Source organism: Erinaceus europaeus, chromosome 4 (genome assembly GCF_950295315.1).
Source record: "Erinaceus europaeus chromosome 4, mEriEur2.1, whole genome shotgun sequence".
In the NCBI taxonomy this organism is placed as follows: domain Eukaryota; kingdom Metazoa; phylum Chordata; class Mammalia; order Eulipotyphla; family Erinaceidae; genus Erinaceus; species Erinaceus europaeus.
Genome location: NC_080165.1, coordinates 22,081,992 through 22,100,490, shown reverse-complemented (window position 1 = coordinate 22,100,490; position 18,499 = coordinate 22,081,992). Strand labels below are relative to the sequence as shown.

At 42.5% G+C, this 18,499-nt stretch overlaps 1 protein-coding gene across 5 annotated transcripts in view; it reads left to right on the top strand.

Annotated features, from left to right (window-relative positions):
• Positions 1-18,499, top strand: part of FAM227A (family with sequence similarity 227 member A) — a 69,882-nt gene that overhangs the window by 41,209 nt on the left and 10,174 nt on the right. For 4 of the 5 annotated variants that reach the window (XM_060188976.1, XM_060188974.1, XM_060188978.1 and 1 more), the window contains 4 exons: positions 3,366-3,453; positions 7,498-7,580; positions 9,337-9,494; positions 10,688-10,840. In XM_060188976.1, the coding sequence (XP_060044959.1) occupies positions 3,366-3,453; positions 7,498-7,580; positions 9,337-9,494; positions 10,688-10,840 (482 nt within the window). The remainder of the gene's footprint in view (positions 1-3,365; positions 3,454-7,497; positions 7,581-9,336; positions 9,495-10,687; positions 10,841-18,499) is intronic. The other variant, XM_060188975.1, reaches the window with a different exon arrangement.

Genomic DNA, 18,499 nt, shown 5'->3' with positions numbered 1-18,499 from the left:
CTGAATGATAGTCCTGCAGGGTAAAAGTGTCTGTGGCTAGCATTTGCTGTCTTTTATTTTTTATTTTTTAAATGGTATCATTTATTTATTTATTGGCTAGAAACAGTCAGAAATCAAGATGGAAGGTGGTGATAGAGAGGAAAAGAGACAGAGAGACACCTGCAGCCCTACCTCACCACTCGCAAAGCTTTCCCCCTCAGGTAGGGACCAGGGGCTTAAACCCAGGTCCTTTCACTTTGTACTATGTGCACTTAACCTGGTGTACTACTGCCTGTCCCCCTCTTGTTGTCTTTTAAAATCTTGAGTATACCACTCCACTGTCTCCTAACCTCCATGGTTCCTGCAGAAAAATCTGGAAGGGAAAGAGATCCCAGAGTTACTTCTGTTCCCAGAATGAAAGTAGGAACTCTGCTGTGAGCTCAAAGTCCCTTTTCTTGCCTGCAGGACAGTTGTATGTCATTCACCAGGCTCTGTGGCAGCCGGGACACCTTCGTGTTTGGTTGACTTCCCTATTGCTACAAGGATAAATTGTTCAGTTCTTGGTTCCCAGATCACCTCCTGGGTTTCACTCAAAAGCCCGTGACTACTAATGCTCTCTACACAGCAGTCTTGAGCTTCCTTTATTAAGCCACTTGGTTCCTAAGCGGTTCTCTTGGGCCTTTTAAATCTGCATCATGGATTTAAAACAGCTGCAAATATGGTGCCTGCTGGGAACACAGTGCTTCATTTCTGCTCGAGTCTTTCTCTCCCTGTCCTCCTGCTCCCAATGTCTATGTGCAGTCACCAACCTTCAGATAGGGATGTTCCTTTCTTTACCAGAAACCCCAGCTATTCTCCGATGGAATTTGTTGAGATGTTTTGTTTTAATATTTATTTTCTGGGGGAGAGCCAACTTCTTGAGACTAGATCACCGTAGCTCATGTCCATGTTTTTAATACTTTTAATATTTGATTAAGTACCTTATGGTTTCTTGTTTTGGGTCTTTCTATTTGCTTGCTGCACTTATTGAGTCAATGTAGATGATTGCATAGTTTTCTTTAAGGTAGATATTTTTCCCCCAACTTATGGATACATGTGCACATGCACCCTATCTCATGGGCCCTGGTCTGTGTCTAAGTTCTGTAACTTTGTTAGAAAATGTACCACCCAAAATGGAACTAAGGAGTCCTATGAGCTAGAAAAGCTCTTACTAAAGTATTGGAGCTGGACAGTTGACATCACAAGCCTGGCGTCTCTGGACACAGTCCAAAGTGAAACATGTCAAGATGGCACTGGTTGCATTGATCAGAGTGACCCTCTGATTCTCTCTGTCTCTCACTAATAATTATTTAGCCAATTAATTTTTAAAAAATCCAAGAAAACAAAATTAAATTCTAATACAGTGCCAGAGAGGTAGCTCAGTGGTAGGGTACACACCTGGCATGTATGTGTCCCTGCATTGATCCCTGGCACCAAAACGTTAAAAAAGTAATAGTTGTGGGACAGCCACATACACAGTGCACAGGAAACCTGCTCAGCATTCTCCTTCCCATTTCAACATCTTACTTACATGAAATCAAAGCAGTTGTTGTTGCGGCTGGTGTACTACTTGTCTGCCACTTGGAGGGCCATCTGTTTAATGTTGCCAAACTCCTACTCATCCTTAAAGACAGAACCAAAGTGTATTCTCTTCTTGGAAGCCCTCCAGCTCTTCTCCAGACAGAATTGAGCATTTCCCATCCTGGTTTTCTATGATACTCTGCTCACACTGCTGTTGGTGGCTACTAATTGTTCCTCCAACATCTGTTGTTGTCTTTCTGTTTGAAAAGAGAACCTCTAGGTTCATTTTCAGCTGGCCACATACTTGGTCAGAGTGAAGGTTACATTTTCTAGCCTCCCCAATATCTGCATGTTGCTGTGTGACTAAGATCCAGCTAATGAGATAAGGCCGATGTGCTATGTGCCACTTTCTGAGAAGCCTTCCTTAAAGAGCTAATGTAGGTGGTGGAGATAACATAATGGTTATGCAAAGAGGCTCTCATGCCTGAGGCTCCCAAGTCCCAGGTTCAGTCCTCTGAAACACAGTAAGCCAGAGCTGATCAATGACTTGGTAGAAAATTAAGAGTGTCTCTGTTCTGCTGTCTGGAGTATGGATATGATGACTGAATCCTTTTTTTTTTTTCTAGATTTTATTCATTTATTAATGAGAAAGGAGAGAGACAAAGAACCAGACATCATTCTGATATATGTGCTGCTGGGCATTGAACTCAGGACCTCATGCTTGAGAGTCTAATGCCCTATCCACTGTGCCACCTCCCAGACCACATGACTGGATCTTTAGTTGCCATTTTGGACTCTAACAACCAGGGTTTTTAACCAAAGGAAAGGTGGACCTATGGACTGGAAGTCGAAGTCTCTAAGAACTTGTCATAGCAGAAATATATATAATCCATGAGCTGTGCCTTTAGACCATTACGTGGGAGAGGAAATTCCACTGAGTTTGAGCCACTAAGGGTGTTGTCTTCCCTTCTCACTTACACATCTAGTCTCAGTTGATGTAACCTCTCAAATCACCCCATGCTTTCCACACCTTGGCATAATTTGCTGCCATCTTCCTTGTAGATAGGGAGTCCTGCAGGGCAGTGATAGCAGATACTCAAGGCAGTGTTTAATAAGGAGGGTATTGGTGCATGATCGCATAAACAAGCAATGTTCATGGAACACTTAGCACATGTTAGCCATCTTAATCATCAAAGAGCCCAAGAAAACCAAGGTAATAAAGAGATTCAGTGACCTACCCACCTGATGGTTGAGTAACAGGGCAGTGTCTTGAACCTTAGTCAGCCTTAGTCATGTCTTCTGTATCAGCTACTTCTTTCTACCATACTGCTGGGGGGAGAGCTAAGTCATCAATCACACTGGCTGGAAGATTTTCCTTCATATGTTGCTTTGCCAGGAACAGTGAGAACTGCCGGGCTAGCTTCGCGGGCGGGGGAGAGATGACCAGGGACTCATGGCTGAGTGGGAGTCAGTTCAGTCTTTATTGATGAGTGGGGATGCAGTTCAACAATCTAATCTCTAATCACAATTCTGTCCTATATATATCTCCTGAGGCAGAAGTGTCAGGTCAGAAGAGGGTGTCGGTAGGATAGGGGGTGGGGAGAAGGAAAAAGCACAGAACCAGTGGGGATTAAATCAATGCGGGTCTCAAAACAATGATTATGTAAATAGACCACAGCCTCAAGCAATGCAACAGAAGGGGTCTTAGAAGCAGAATTTAGAAGCAGACCAACAGAGAACTATATAGGAAATTGCATCTATACTTTCTGTATTTCTTTCATGGCCACTTTTACTAAATTTATTCTTTTTCCCTCCCTTCTCTGGAGATTTCTCTTGAAAATTTAGATGGTGAGAAAGTCTGTTTCTCCACACACCATATAGAAGATAGCCTACCAGTCAAGAATGCTCCAAAAGGTATAGTAACTACCCAAAATTAGAAATAGGGTTTTGACTTAGTCATTATGTCAAAAACCCTCGTTTCTTTACACTTAATCACTCTGGCTTACACTTGTGGGGCCTAGGCCTTGTTACCAAGTGATACTCTTACCAGAGGATGTAATTTTCTTTAATTCTATGAGTACTGATTAAGTTCTACTTTTGAGATAATTAGATTCCAACACAGAGCTAATTTCTGTGGGGAAGAGGGATTGTTGGTGCTGTGTGAACATACTTCAAGATGTGCTTACCCGCCCCCCACCACATTTACTGATGGGAAGGAAGTGATATATGCTGTCATGAAAGAATTCACAGTAATAGCTGTATAGGAAAGAAGGGGTTTAGTGGCTTGAAAAACAACTGGAGGGGGCCAAGGGGTGGTGTACCTGGTTGAGTGCACATGTTACATTGTGCAAGGACCCAGTTTTAAGCCCCGAGTCCCCACCTGTAGAGGGAAAGCTTTGCAAGTGGTGAAGCAGAGCTGCAGGTGTGTCTCTGTCTCTTTCCTTCTCTATCACCCCCTTCCCTCTCGATTTCTGGCTGCCTCTATCCAATAAATAGATAATAAATTTTTTTTTTAAGTTTACTTGCTGTTTAAAAAAAGAAAAGAAAAACAACTGGAGCTGGGATGCTTGTTTTGAAAGGGTAGGCTGCAAATCAAGCTTCAGAGAAGTGGGTATCTGGCTATATACTGGCAGGGAGTACCATAGTCTTTATATATTTAGGAGCTTTCCAGGGAGAAACATGCATGTTTATGAAAGGGGGAAATAGCATGCTCAGCAGAGGGATATACAGTGACCACACTGTGCATGTATCCAAAATGGCAGAAAAAACATCATCAGACACCTGTGCTACCTATATTGTGAGGATGACATTGCACAGCCTCCATGGAGGGTGCTTGTCAGCAAAGTCCTGTCTTGCTTTAATCAAAGACAAAAAGACTATAACTCTGTACCAAAGGCTAGAAACAAACAAACAACAACAACAAAAAAACCTCCTTGTTGCTTTCAGGGAGAAGCTGTCACACCCTTCAAACCATAAGTCTTTTCTTGACACCAAAGAGTCCATCTCAGTTTTATTTATGAAAAGATACAAAGTCACAAAAAGTTTTGACAGTGCTGAATACTAATTTATACAGTTGACTCCACAGAGAGGTCAGTGCCACTGAAAGACAAGTTTAATGTTACCATTTGACAAATGTGAGGCATGGCTCCACACAGGGTCACAGGAGGAGGCACCGGTCAGTACCCCCAAAATCATTGGGGTGCATTTAATTATTCATACCACGTATCTTCTGACCACACTCGAGTTTATACTAATAGGGTGACTCAGATTGGAGCCCCAGTTAGCTTCAGGATGGGACTGGTTTCTAGAGCTGAGATTAAAGGCTAGGTACTTTCAGTCCCACTCCCCAATCTCCAGTTTTGAGGACGGGGTGGGTGATTGAGTTATTTGAAACTCTTTGGGCTGGCAAGATAGCTCACCTGGGAGGGTGCCTGCATTGCCCTGCACCCCACCCAGGTTTAAGCCTGGTCCCCCACTGCACTAAGGGAAGTTTTGGTGGTGTGGTCTCTCTCTCTATGTTTTTTTAATCTTTTTAAAATTATTTTTGTTTATTGAATAGAGACAGAAATCAAGAGGGATGGAGAAGATAGTGAGGAAGAGAGACAGACACCTGCAGCCCTGCTTCACCACTTGCAAAGCTTTCCCCTAGCAGATGGGGGCCAGGGGCTTGAATTGGGGTCCTTGAGCATTGTTAACACATGCGTTCAACTAGGTGCACCACCACCCAGCCCCTCTGTCTCTATCTGAAAGAGTCTCTTTTAGCAATGAAGCTCTGACAATAACAAAACAAAAACTCTTCAACTAAAACAAGATTAGAAAAGAAAACACAAGTCGAACCTGAAATGGAATTGGAGTATTACACCAAAGTAAAAGACTCTGGGGTGGGTGGGTGGGTGGGGAGAATACAGGTCCATGAAAAATGATGAATGAAATAGTGGGGGTTGTATTACTAAATGGGAATCTGGGGAATGTTATGCATGTAAAAAAAAAAAAAAGAAGTAGAAACGCAAAGCAGAAATTGACTGAGTTTGGAGTATGGCACCAAAGAAAAACAAAACAAAACAAAACAAAACTCTTCAACTGCCAACTGGGAGGTGGCTGAGCAGGTAGAACACAGACTTGCATGTGTGAGGTCCCAAGTTGGATCCTTGGTACTTCGTATTACCAGAGTGACGCTCTGGTTTTTCTTTCTTCATTAAATAACTAAAAATTTTTAAATAAGCAAAAGTTATTTGACACCATGACTCAGTGACTGTGCAGGTTGACGGACACTTCAGTGTGTTAGGGGGCTCCTGTGCCTCCACCCCCAGTGTCGGGTGCTTTACTCTATTTTAACCACAAGATGGTTTCTTGCATGCTTCTTGTTTACACTTCGCATATTTTTTCCCGCCTCCAGAGTTACTGCTGGGGCTTAGTGCCCACACTACGAATCCACTGCTCCTGGAGGCTTTTTTGTCCCTTTTGTTGTCCTTGTTGTTTATTGTTGTTGTTGTTGTTATTATTGTTATTGCTGTCGTTGTTGGATAGGACAGAGAGAAATGGAGAGAGGAGGGGAGCACAGAGTGGGGGAGAGAAAGACAGACACCTGCAGACCTGCTTCACTGTTTGTAAAGCGACCTCTGGTAGGTGGGGAACATGAAGGGGGTGGGCGGTGGGGGGATGGGCTCCAACAGGAATCCTTATGTGGGTCCTTGCACTTCCTAAGTGCTTAACCAGCTGCGCTACTGCCTGGCCCCCTCCACTTAGCATTTTTAAAGACTAGACTTTGTTCAGTCCCCTGGTGCCCACCTGAAGGGGGAAGCTTCATGAGTGGTGAAGCAGGGCTGCAGGTGTCTGTTTTCTCTCTCCCTCTCTACCTCCCCCCTCCTCTCAATTTCTCTCTGTCTCTATTTAATCAATCAATAAGACTTTAGGCTTCTTCCTTATTCTGTGATCATACTATATAATATATAAATTTAAAATGCTATCATGACACCTGAGTTAATGCTACTATTGTTATTTCTATGTCTGTTTTCCTTTTATTTATTTATTCCCTTTTGTCACCCTTGTTTTATTATTGTTGTAGTAGTAGTTGTTGTTATTGATGTTGTTGTTGGATAAGACAGACAGAAATGGAGAGAGGAGGGGAAGACAGAGAGGGGGACAAAGACACCTGCAGACATGCTTCACTGCTTGTGAAGTGACTCCCCTGCAGGTGGGGAGCCAGGGGCTCTAACCAGGATCCTTATGCTGGTCCTTGCACTTTGCACCACCTGCGCTTAACCCACTGCACTACTGCCTGACTCCCATTTCTATGTCTTTCTTCCCCCACTGCTGTGCAGACGTCTCCCCAAGGCTCTGCCACTCTACACAGAGTATTGTGGTACTTTCAGGGCTTTCCCCAACCAATCCTGTCCTGAAACGTCACTCTGGGGTGTTGACCTGATAAGTCTGCTTACTCTCCCTTCCCTCGTTTGCTCTCTCTTGCCTGGTGGTGAGGTAGCAGGGGATGGCCATTTTTGGCTGGCTCCACGTGGCCTGAATCACCCGTCTGACCCAACAATAAAGATTTGTGTTCCCTCTGCACTTGGATTCTCTCTTCTTCGCATCCCTCTGCCGTGTCAAGCAACACCCCACTAATCTGTGAATTCCTTGATAAGGGTCTTACTTCCTGTGCTTAGCAAGGATCTAGTACTGTAATGCCTGTTGGAATGAAGGTAGATAAGCAAATGAACGAATATATGGTTATAAGTGTGTATCTGGCAAAAACTCAAGTGAAATTGTATGCATTTACCCAAGCTGTTTTTTTTTAAGCATCTACATAAACCCAGTTATTTACACACGCACATGCACACACACACACACACACACACACACACACACACACACACACCAGTGGGAAGTTAAGGTCTACCATATGTTCTTTATCACCACAGCTGACAATGACCCTTTATTTCTTTCTAATTTTTGCACTGACAGAGACTCTGGTCTTGAGGAAAGCTACACCACAAGTCAAGAAGATAACAGAAGCAAGAATCTATGAGCACACGTATCACAAGCAGGTGAGCACATGCTTGGAAAGTGCATTTTAGAAGAGGTTTCAGGTTATATGGGGATGTAACTAGAAATATAGCCCTTGAAAGATGTCAAGGAAGGAACTGTTATTTTTTTTCCCCTCCAGGCCTGCACCACGAATCCACTGCTCTTGGTGGCCATCTTTTTTGTCTTTTATTGTTGTTGGATAGGACAGAGAGAAATTGAGAGAGGAGGGGAAGACAAAGAGGGAGAGAGAAAGACACCCGCAGACCTGCTTCAACGCTTGTGAAGCAACTTTCCTGCAGGTGGGGAGCCAGGGGTTCGAATCGGGTTCCTTACGCTGGTCCTTGTGCACTTAACCCGGTGCACCACCACCAGGCCCCCAGAGCTGATTATTTTTGACTGGGATAGCTCAGGTATTACAAACAAGAACTCTTGGAGGGCCAGGTGGTGGTGCGCCTGGTCAAGTGCATACATTACAGTGCACAAGGACCTGGGTTCAAGCCGTTGGTCCCTACCTTCAGGGGGAAAGCTTCACAAGGGATGAAGCACGGCTGCAGTTGTCTTCTGTTTCTTTCCCTCTCTATTTCCCCTCTCTTCTCAATTTTTCTCTGTGTCTGTTCAATAATAAATAAGAAATTTAGGGTGGGTGTAATGATTATGCAAAGAGATTCACATGCCTGAGGCTTCAGTGTCCCAGATTCAACTCCCCACACCACTATAAGCCAGAGCTGATCAGTGCTCTTGAAAAAAACAAACAAGCAATAACTCTCTTACAAAAATTTCTGACTGGGGGAAAGAGCATATTTTTCTAGATCACTCTGGGAATTTAAATTACTAGTTTGAGACTTGGGAGCCTGAGTGTAATAGCAAGAATGCTGAGGCTTAATTATTTCACTTTAATATGGGGACAACACTTCCTGGTTAATGGTGTTTTTACAGACCTTACTTGTAGTGATGATAGTTAGCATGTAATGAACATCTGCTACATCAGGCACTCAATTAAACCTGTACACTTAGCGTATTTTACCCTATAGGCCTTGAAGATACTAACTCTCGTTATTCTTCGGTTTTTGCCTCAGGAAAAGTGATACTTAGAGTAGGTAAATAATGTGTCCAAGTTTACAGGATAACTAAGTGATGAACCCAAGGCTTGCATGCAGATGCTTTCTTGAACCTTCTACATTTCCCCATATTTATTACCAGTTTCCATCAGCATTTAACAGTGAGACTTTTGAGAAGTGCCTGATCACAGAGAAAAACAAAACAAGATGAAACAACCAGGGTCGGGGTGGTGGCACACATGGTTGAGTGCACGTGTTACTACACAAGGACCCAAGTTCGAAAGCCCAGTCCCCACCTGTAATGGGGAAGCTTTGTGAGTGAGAGAGAAAGATAGATACCTGCAGACCTGCTTCTCAGCTTGTGAAGTAAATCCCACCCCCCAAACCCCCGCAGGTGGGGAGCTGGGGACTCAACCAGGATCTTTATGCCGGGTCCTTGGCTTCGTACCATGTGCACTTAACCAGCTGCACTACTGCCCAGACCCGACTTGACCTTTTTTGAACTTTTAGAGTGTTCCGTTCTTTTGCCTTGGTAAATAGCTCTGTAGCTGATAACCCAGGGCTTAAATCTTTTCTCCTGTCTTTTGAGTTACTTCCTTAGGATAACATCTTCCAACTGGAGCAATTAGCTCAGAGGATGTGAGTACCTCTACACTTCTTACTTCAGGCACTAAAATGACATTATCTATTTCTTCCTCTTCCTTTCTTTCCTACTCAGTCTCATGCTGCCAGCAAGGTCCCTAAGATGACTTTAAACCTCTTCAACATTTATGGGAAGAGCCCTTTGATTATGTACTTCCTCCAGAACTACACCAGTCTACAGCAGTATGGGGAAGATGTGCTGATTGTCAGGCGGGAAGAAAACAAAGCAGCTCCATATCCTTCCTACAGCTGGGCAGGGGGGCGAGAGGGGGATGTCGGGGATGGTGGGCAGTAGCAGCTTCCTCTTCCCTGGGCAAGACTGCAGGAGAGGCATCAGTCCTTAGCATAGCACCTGGCGCTGTTTACATTCCTGGACCAATTTACATTCCTACCAGTAAGGTAGCCATTGCTCTGAGCCTATCAGGGTCACTGTCTCCACATGTAAAGGCAACTTTTTTTTTTTTTTTGCCTCCAGGGTTATTGCTGGCGCTCGGTGCCTGCGCTAAGAATCCACTGCTCCTGGAGGCCTTTTTTTCTTTTTCCCTTTTTGTTGCCCTTGTTGTGTATCATTGTTGTTATTATTGTTGTTATTACTGTCATTATTGTTGGATAGGACAGAGAGAAATGGAGAGAGGAGGGGAAGACAGAGAGGGAGAGAAAGATAGACACCTGCACACCTGCTTCACCAGTTGTGAAGTGACCCCCTTGCAGGTGGGGAGTGGGGGCTTGAACCAGCATCCTTATACTGGTCCTTGTGCTTTGCGCCACCTGCGCTTAACCCGCTGCGCTACCGCCCGGCCCCCGGCAACCAATTTTTATGTTAATGCTTAGCCTACCCCTTTACTGTATTTGCTTATTATTCCAAATAGTGCTTTTATTTTCTGATGTCTTGGAAGTTTCTGTGTATGTTCTCTGCAAACACTGACTGCTTTTCTTCCCTTCCAATTCGGATACCTTTTATCGCTTTTTCTTGTCAAGTAAGAATTAGGATAATAATGTCAGTCTATAAAAGCATCCCCTTGAGGGGCTGGGCAGTTGTGCACCTGGCTGAGCACACATGTTACAGTGGGCAAGGACCTGGGCTCAAGCCCCCAGTCCCCACCTGCAGGGGGAAAGCTTCGCAAGTGGTGAAGCAGGGCTGCAGGGGTCTCTCTGTCTCTCTCCCTCTTTATCTCCCCCCTTATTTCTTGATTTCTGGCTGTCTCTATCCAATAAATAAAGATAATTTTAAAAAATTAAAAAATAAAAGTATCCCCTAGCCCCTCCATCAGCGGAAAGAGATCAGGCTTTATTAAAAGCTGGCCAGTGATTTGTCCAGAAATGTGAGTCGTTTCCCCCACTCTACCACCCCCAACTCCCCCAGGTATCTCCCACTATAACGCTAAGAATCAAGAGAACTCAAGATTTTCCTTGACAACAGAAGTCACTGAGCTTAGCCTGACATATGCAGAGCTTATCAAGCTGATCCGGCAGAGGATGAAGAGTCAGAAGGACAAGTTAGAACAGCTGCGCACAATTCACTTGCACGAATGGAGCTATTTTGATTCATACTTAAAGGAATTGCAAGACCACTACAACAGGTATTTAGGAGACTTTGAGAGAAAGTGGCATTGTTTCAGCACTTTTCCATTGTAGAGCACCATGAGGCTTTTTTTAGTTGGGAGTACCTAGCTAGTACATAGCTATCTGTGGAGTATTCAGCTTTTCTTTATTACAAATATCATTTTTGTGGTCCGGGAAGTGACACAGTATATAAAGCATTGGACTCTCAAGCATGAGGTTTTGAATTCAATCCCCAGAAGCATACGTACCAGAGTGATATCTGGTTCTTTCTCTCTCCTCCTGTATTTCTCATGAATAAGTAAGTAAAATCTTTAAAAACAATTTTTTTTCAGGCAGGGGTAGACAGCATAATGGCTATGCAAAGGGACTCTCATGCCTGAGACTCCAAAGTCTCAGGTTCAATACCCCATACCACCATAAGCCAGAGCTGAGCAGTGCTCTGGTAAAGTAGGAAAAAAGAAAAAGAGACAGAGAGACAGAGACTGGAGTGTTTTTTTTTTTTTTTAATAAAAAGGAAGCATTGACAGAACCATAGGATAAGAGGGGTACAACTCCACACAGTTCCCACCATCAGATCTTCATATCCCATCCCCTTCCCTGATAGCTTTCCTATTCTTTAACCTTTGGGAGTATGGACCCAAGGTCATTGTGGGATGCAGAAGGTGGAAGGTCTGGCTTCTGTAATTGCTTCCCTGCTGAACATTGGTGTTAACAGGTTGATCCATACTCCCAGCCTGCCTCTCTCTTTCCCTAGTAGGATGGGGCTCTAGAGAAGTGGAGCTCCAGGACACATTGGTGGGGTTGTTTGTCTAGGGAGGTCTGGTTGGCATCCTGCTAGCATCTGGAACCTGGTGGCTGAAAAGAGAGTTAACATACAAAGCCAAACAAATTGTTGAACAATCATGAACCTAAAGGCTGGACTAGTGCAGCTGAAGAGTTGAGGAGGGGTCCTCCATTTTGTAGATACTTAGTAGGCATATTTTAGTTATATTCCAAAGGGCCTGTGGCTGTGCTAGGTTTGTTTTTTTTTTGTTTGTTTGTTTGTTTTCTTGTTTGTTTTGTTTTTCCCTGAGCCTGAAATTTGATATGCAGGTGGATCCAAGTTATTGTCTGGGGAGATGATGTCATGGCTGGAAAAGGAACAGAAAGCTGGATCAGGGAAAAGAGTAGCTCCCTAATATGGGGAAGGGGTATAAATATTGTTGACTGTAAACCCCATTGATTTGATTAGGTCTGGGGCCCATATTCAGTTTAGGAGCCTATGTGACCTCTGCATCCCTGTAGATCTGAGCTCACATTCTGTGGTCATGAGTATGAACATTCCAAGCTGCCCAGTATCCACCCATCTTCCTCAGGTGTAGCACAGAGTATGTTGTCTATCCTCCCTTCTGAGGATGGAACATTTTCTACTGTTGTTGATCCAAGTTGAGGGCAGTGTCCTATGTGGGGCCCACAAAGGGGTCTATTTTGTTGTTCCTGATAGAGATGACCGGTAACAATGAAGAGAGGGATTTATTTGAGGTCTAGGCCCATCATGTCTGTTTGGGAATCTCAGGACTCCCTGAATAGGGCCCCAGCTGATGAATGGCCTGTTAGTGACTAAAGAGTCATCATTAAAGTATGCCAGAGAGACCAGAGTTTTTTTTTAAGACTTATTTATTGGGCAGGGGTAGATAGCATAATGGTTATGCAAAGAGACTCGAATGCCTGAAGCTCCAAGATCCCAGATTCAGTCTTCCACACCACTATAAACCAGAGCTGAGTTAAAAAAAAAAAAAAATTTATGAAAGAGAACCAGAGCATCACTCCAACACATGTAATACCTAGGCTTGAACTCAAAATCTCATGCCTGAGAGTCCAATGCTTTAGCCACTACTCCAGATATCTTTAGGCATCTCTTAAAAATGTATATTTTATTTAAATAAGGGAGATACAGAGAGGATGATAAAGAGAAAGACCAGAGCTCTATACAGCTCTGGATTATGGTCGTGCTGGGGATTGAACCTGGGACCTCAGAATCTCAGGCATGAAAATCTTTTGCATAACCATTGTGCTATCTCCCTAGCTGTAAGTTGCTCTTTTTTTTTTTCCCTAACTACAAAGCACTTATGTTTAATAAAAACAAACCAAAGCCCTGAAGGACACCTAGAGTTATACACTGCCAATACGTTTCTTTTAAAAAAAAATTTTTTTTTTAAATTTTATGTATTTATTATTGGATAGAGACAGAAGTTGAGAGGGGATGGAGAGGTAGAGAGGGAGAAAGACAGAGAGACCTTTGCAGCCTGGCTTCACCATTCATGAAGCTTTACCCAAGTGTGGGTGGGGACCAGGAGCTTGAACCCGAGTCATTACATATGCACTGTAGTGTGTGTACTTAGGCAGGTGTGCCACTGCCTCCCCTCCCCACACTTTTCTATCAATCCTTCCAGTCTTTTCCCTAAGAATGAGTATATATTTGTATCTCTAAACAAAAGTAGCAGAGTTATACTCTTAATCTGTTTATACATCCCTGCCCCACCCCAACCCCCTTTGCAACATATTACAAATATTTTCCTGTGCCATCTGTTTTTTCCAGTATTTTCATTTTATATAGAAAATATTCACTCTTCAGAAATGTTGAAAGAATAATGCGGTATTCACATGCCCTCTCTACATTACTGATTATTCACACTTTTACCACATATTCTTTCTTGTCTCTGATAACAAGCTCAAAATCAGGCTTCTCTGGTTGTGTCCAAAGTCTCTTTTTTGACTTAGATTTTTGCTGCAGGGCCCAATCAAGAATCAGGAGCTATATCCTTGTGTGTGTGTGTGTGTGTGTTCCCACCAGGGCAGCATGGAGACTCCTCCTATTTATTAGTTCCATGTCTGTCTTTTTTTTTTTTTATTGGGGAATTAGTTTTACATTCAACAGTAAATACAATAGTTTGTACATGCATAACATTCCCCAGTTTCCCATATAACAATACAACCCCCACTAGGTCCTCTGAATCCTTGTTGGACCTGTATTCACCCCACCCACCCACCCACCCCAGAGTCTTTTACTTTGATGCGATACGCCAATTCCAATTCAGGTTCTACTTGTGTTTTCTTTTCTGATCTTGTTTTTCAACTTCGGCCTGAGACAGAGTTCATCCCATATTCATCCTTTTGTTTCTGACTTATTTCACTCAACATGATTTTTTCAAGGTCCATCCAAGATTGGCTGAAAACGGTGAAGTCACCATTTTTTACAGCTGAGTAGTATTCCATTGTGTATCTATACCGCAACTTACTCAGCCACTCATCTGTTGTTGGACACCTGGGTTGCTTCCAGGTTTTGGCTATTACAAATTGTGCTGCCAAGAACATATATGTACACAGATCTTTTTGGATGGATGTGTTGGGTTCCTTAGGATATATCCCCAGGAGAGGAATTGCAGGGTCATAGGGTAGGTCCATTTCTAGCCTTCTGAGAGTTCTCCAGACTGTTCTCCACAGAGGTTGGACCAATTGACATTCCCACCAGCAGTGCAGGAGGGTTCCTTTGACTCCACACCCTCTCCAGCATTTGCTGCTGTTATCTTTTCTGATGTATGACATTCTCACAGGAGTGAAGTGGTATCTCATTGTGTCTTTATTTGCATTTCTCTGACAATCAGAGACTTGGAGCATTTTTTCATGTGTTTCTCAGCCTTTTGGATCTCTTCTTTGGTGAAAATTCTGTATATGTCCTCCCCCCATTTTTGGATGGGGTTATTTGTTGTCTTGTTGAGTTTGGCAAACTCTTTATATATGTTGGTTGTTAACCTCTTGTCTGATGTATGGCATGTAAAGATCTTCTCCCATTTTGTGAAGGGTCTCTTGGTTTGGGTAGTGGTTTCTTTTGCTGTGAAGAAGCTTTTTAATTTGATGTAGTCCCATAGGTTTATACTTGCCTTAGTCTTCTTTGTAATTGGATTCGTTTCATTGAAGATATCTTTAAAATTTATGTGGAAAAGAGTTCTGCCAATATTTTCCTCTAAGTATCTGATAGTTTGTTGTTGGTATGCTTCTAATTCTGCTTTTAAAAACCCCTTCTGTTTCATTTGGTTTAATCCCCCCTGCATTCTATTTACATAACACTGTATTCTATTTACATAACCTGTGTTAACAAGCACCACCCTCCCTCCAGGGCATTGGTGGTTCAGTGGTAGAATTCTTGCCTGCTCCAACCCCTCTCCTTGTCATACCCTGATTTTCACCAGTCACTTTTCTCTCCACCCTCTCTGCGTCTCGCATCCTGTTCCCACCCTACTGGGCTAGTATATTTATAAGGACAAGATTGTAGTTTTCAGTTTAGCTTAGCTTGGTATAGATTGTGCTGCTTCCTGAATGAATAAAGAGATACTGTGTACAACCCAGCCATGAGTCCTGGGTACCCGCCTGTGAAGCCAGCCCGGCGAAAACAACAGTTTATGGTCTAACATCCAAGTCGTTGATCCACTTGGAATTTACTTTTGTATTTGGTGAAATAACAGTGGTTCAGTTTCATTCTTCTGTATGTTTCAACCCATTGTTTCCAACACCATTTGTTGAAGAGACTCTGGTTTCCCCATTTAATAGTCTGAGCCCCTTTGTCAAAGATTAGATGTCCATATAGGTGTGGGGGCTCACTTCTGGACTCCCAATTCTATTCCACTGGTCAGTGTGTCTGTTCATGTTCCAGTACCAAGCAGTTTTGATGACAATGGCCCTATAATACAGTTTGAGATCTGGGAGTGTGATGCCTCCGGTTCTGTTCTTTTTTCTCAAGATTGTTTTGGCAATTCTAGGTCATCTTTTCTGGTTCCAGATAAACATTTGTAGCATTTGTTCTATTCTCCTAAAAAATGTGCTTGGGATCTTGATGGGGATAGCATTAAATTTGTAGATGGCTCTGGGTAGTATATTCATTTTGATGATGTTAATTCTTCCAACCCAGGAACATGGAATATCTTTCCACTTCTTTTTCTTTTTCAATTTCTTTGAGTAGTGACTCATAATTTTCAGTATACAAGTCTTTCACTTCTTTGGTTAGGTTTACTCCTAGATATTTTATTGCTTTTGTTACTACAGTAAAAGGAATTGACTTCTGGATTTCAATTTCTTCTAGCTTAGTGTTTGCATAGAGGAATGCCACTGACTTTTGAATGTTAATTTTATAGCCTGACACCTTACTGTATTTCCTGATGATTTCCAAAAGCTTCTTGCTGGATTCCTTAGGTTTTTCTGTGTATACCATCATATCATCTGCAAATAGGGAGAGTTTGACTTTTTCTCTTCCAATCTGTATCCCTTTAATTCCTTGCTCCTGCCTGATTGCTATGGCAAGAACTTCCAACACTATGTTGAATAGTAATGGTGATAGTGGGCAGCCCTGTCTAGTACCTGATCTGAGGGGAAATGCTTCCAGTTTTTCACCATTGAGTATGATGTTGGCTATAGGTTTGCTATATATAGACTCCACTATCTTCAGGAATTTTCCATCTATTCCTATTTTTTTTTAGTGTTTTGATCATAAAGGGATGTTGTATTTTGTCAAAGGCTTTCTCTGCATCTATTGATATGACCATGTGGTTTTTGGTCTTGCTTTTGTTGATGTGGTGGATCACATTGATTGATTTATGCATATTAAACCAACCTTGCATGCCTGGGATAAACCCCACTTGGTCATGATGAACAATCTTTTTGATATACTGCTGTATCCGGTTGGCTAGAATTTTGTTCAATATTTTCGCATCTATGTTCATCAGAGATATTGGTCTGTAGTTTTCTTTTTTGATTGTGTCCCTGTCTGCTTTCGGTATCAGAGTGATGTTAGCTTCATAGAAGCTGGCAGGGAGCATTCCAGTGTCTTCAATCTTCTGGAAGACTTAAAAGTAGAGGTATTAGTTCTTCTTTGAAGGTTTTGTAGAATTCATTTGTAAAACCATCTGGTCCAGGACTTTTATTTTTGGGAAGGTTTTTGATAAGTGTTTCAATTTCATTAGCTGTGATGGGCCTGTTCATGTTATCTAGTGCCTCTTTACTTAGTTTTGGAAGTTGGTAGGTATCTAGGAAATCATCCATTTCTTCCAGGTTCTCCAGCTTCGTGGCATATAGTTGTTCATAGAAGCCTCGCATGATATGTTGAATTTCTGCAGTGTCTGTTGTGATATCTCCTCTTTCATTTACTATCCGATTTATTTGGGTCTTCTCCCTTTTTTGTTTTGTGAGTCTGGCTAAAGGTTTGTCGATTTTGTTCACTCTTTCGAAGAACCAACATTTACTTTTGTTGATCTTTTGTATGGTTTTCTTATTCTCAATGTTATTGATTTCTGCCCTAACTTTAGTGATTTCTGTCCTTCTGGTTGCTTTAGGATTCCTTTGTTCTTCTTCTTCTAGGTCTTTAAGATGTGCAATCAGGCTGTTTATTTGTGCTATTTCTTGTTTCCTAATGTGTGCTTGTATAGCTGTAAACTTCCCTCTTAGGAGTGCTTTAGCTGTGTCCCAAATATTTTGATAGCTTGTGTCTTCATTTTCATTGAAGTCTCAAAACATTTTGATTTCTTCCTTGATTTCCTCTTTGACCCAGAGGTTGTTAAGAAGTGTACTGTTGAGCTTCCACATTTTGGGATTATTACTAATCTTTTGTTAATTGTTAAGTGTTAGTTTAATTCCACTGTGGTCTGAGAAGATGCTTGGAGGATTTCAATGCTCTTGAATTTGCTGATGCTGTCTTTGTGGCCTAACATTTGGTCTATCCTTGAGAATGACCCATGTGGATTTGAGTAAAATGTATATTCCAGTTTCTTGGGATGAATGACTCTGAAAATGTCCAATAGTTCTAGTTTTTCTATCTCTTCATTTAGCTCCCTTATGTCTTTAATGATTTTCTGCCTGGATGATCTGTCAAGCTGAGAGAGTGGGGTGTTGAAGTCCCCTACTATGACTATGTTGCTGTTAATATATTGCTGTAGCTCTTTCAGTAGACGTTTGGTGTATTTTGATGGCTTCTCATTGGGTGCATAGATGTTAATAATTGTTAAGTTCTCTTGATTGACTGATCCACTGAGCATTAAGTAGTGTCCATTCCTATCTTTTTTAATCTTATCTATTTTAAAGTTTATCATGTCAGATATGAGAATAGCTGTTCCTGCCCTTTTTTGTGGGCTATTGGCTTGTATGATCGTTTTCCATCCTTTCACTTTAAGTCTGTGTTTGTCTTGTTGAGTTAGGTGGGTTTCCTGTAGACAGCATATTGTTGGGTTGTATTTTCTGATCCATCTTCCTCTTGTGTGTCTCTGATATCTGATTACTGTAAAAAATGGCGACTAATCCCTAGCACTGCAAAAATGGTATCATCTGTTTTCCATCTACACCATGCCTCAGCCTCGCGTGAGCTTAATGTGCAGCTTGGCGATACGAGAATCCGGCATGAAGCCCAGCCAGTCTATCTTGGCGTTACTCTCGATCGCACTCTGTCATTTCACGAACATCTCATAAAAACTGCAGCAAAGGTGGGCGCGAGGAATAACATCATTGCAAGACTGGCCAGCTCCTCATGGGGCGCGAGCGCTTCCACACTATGATCATCATCTCTGGCATTATGCTATTCCACTGCAGAATACTGTGCCCCAGTATGGTTCCGTAGCCCCCATGTCCACTTGGTCGATTCCAAATTATATTCCTCC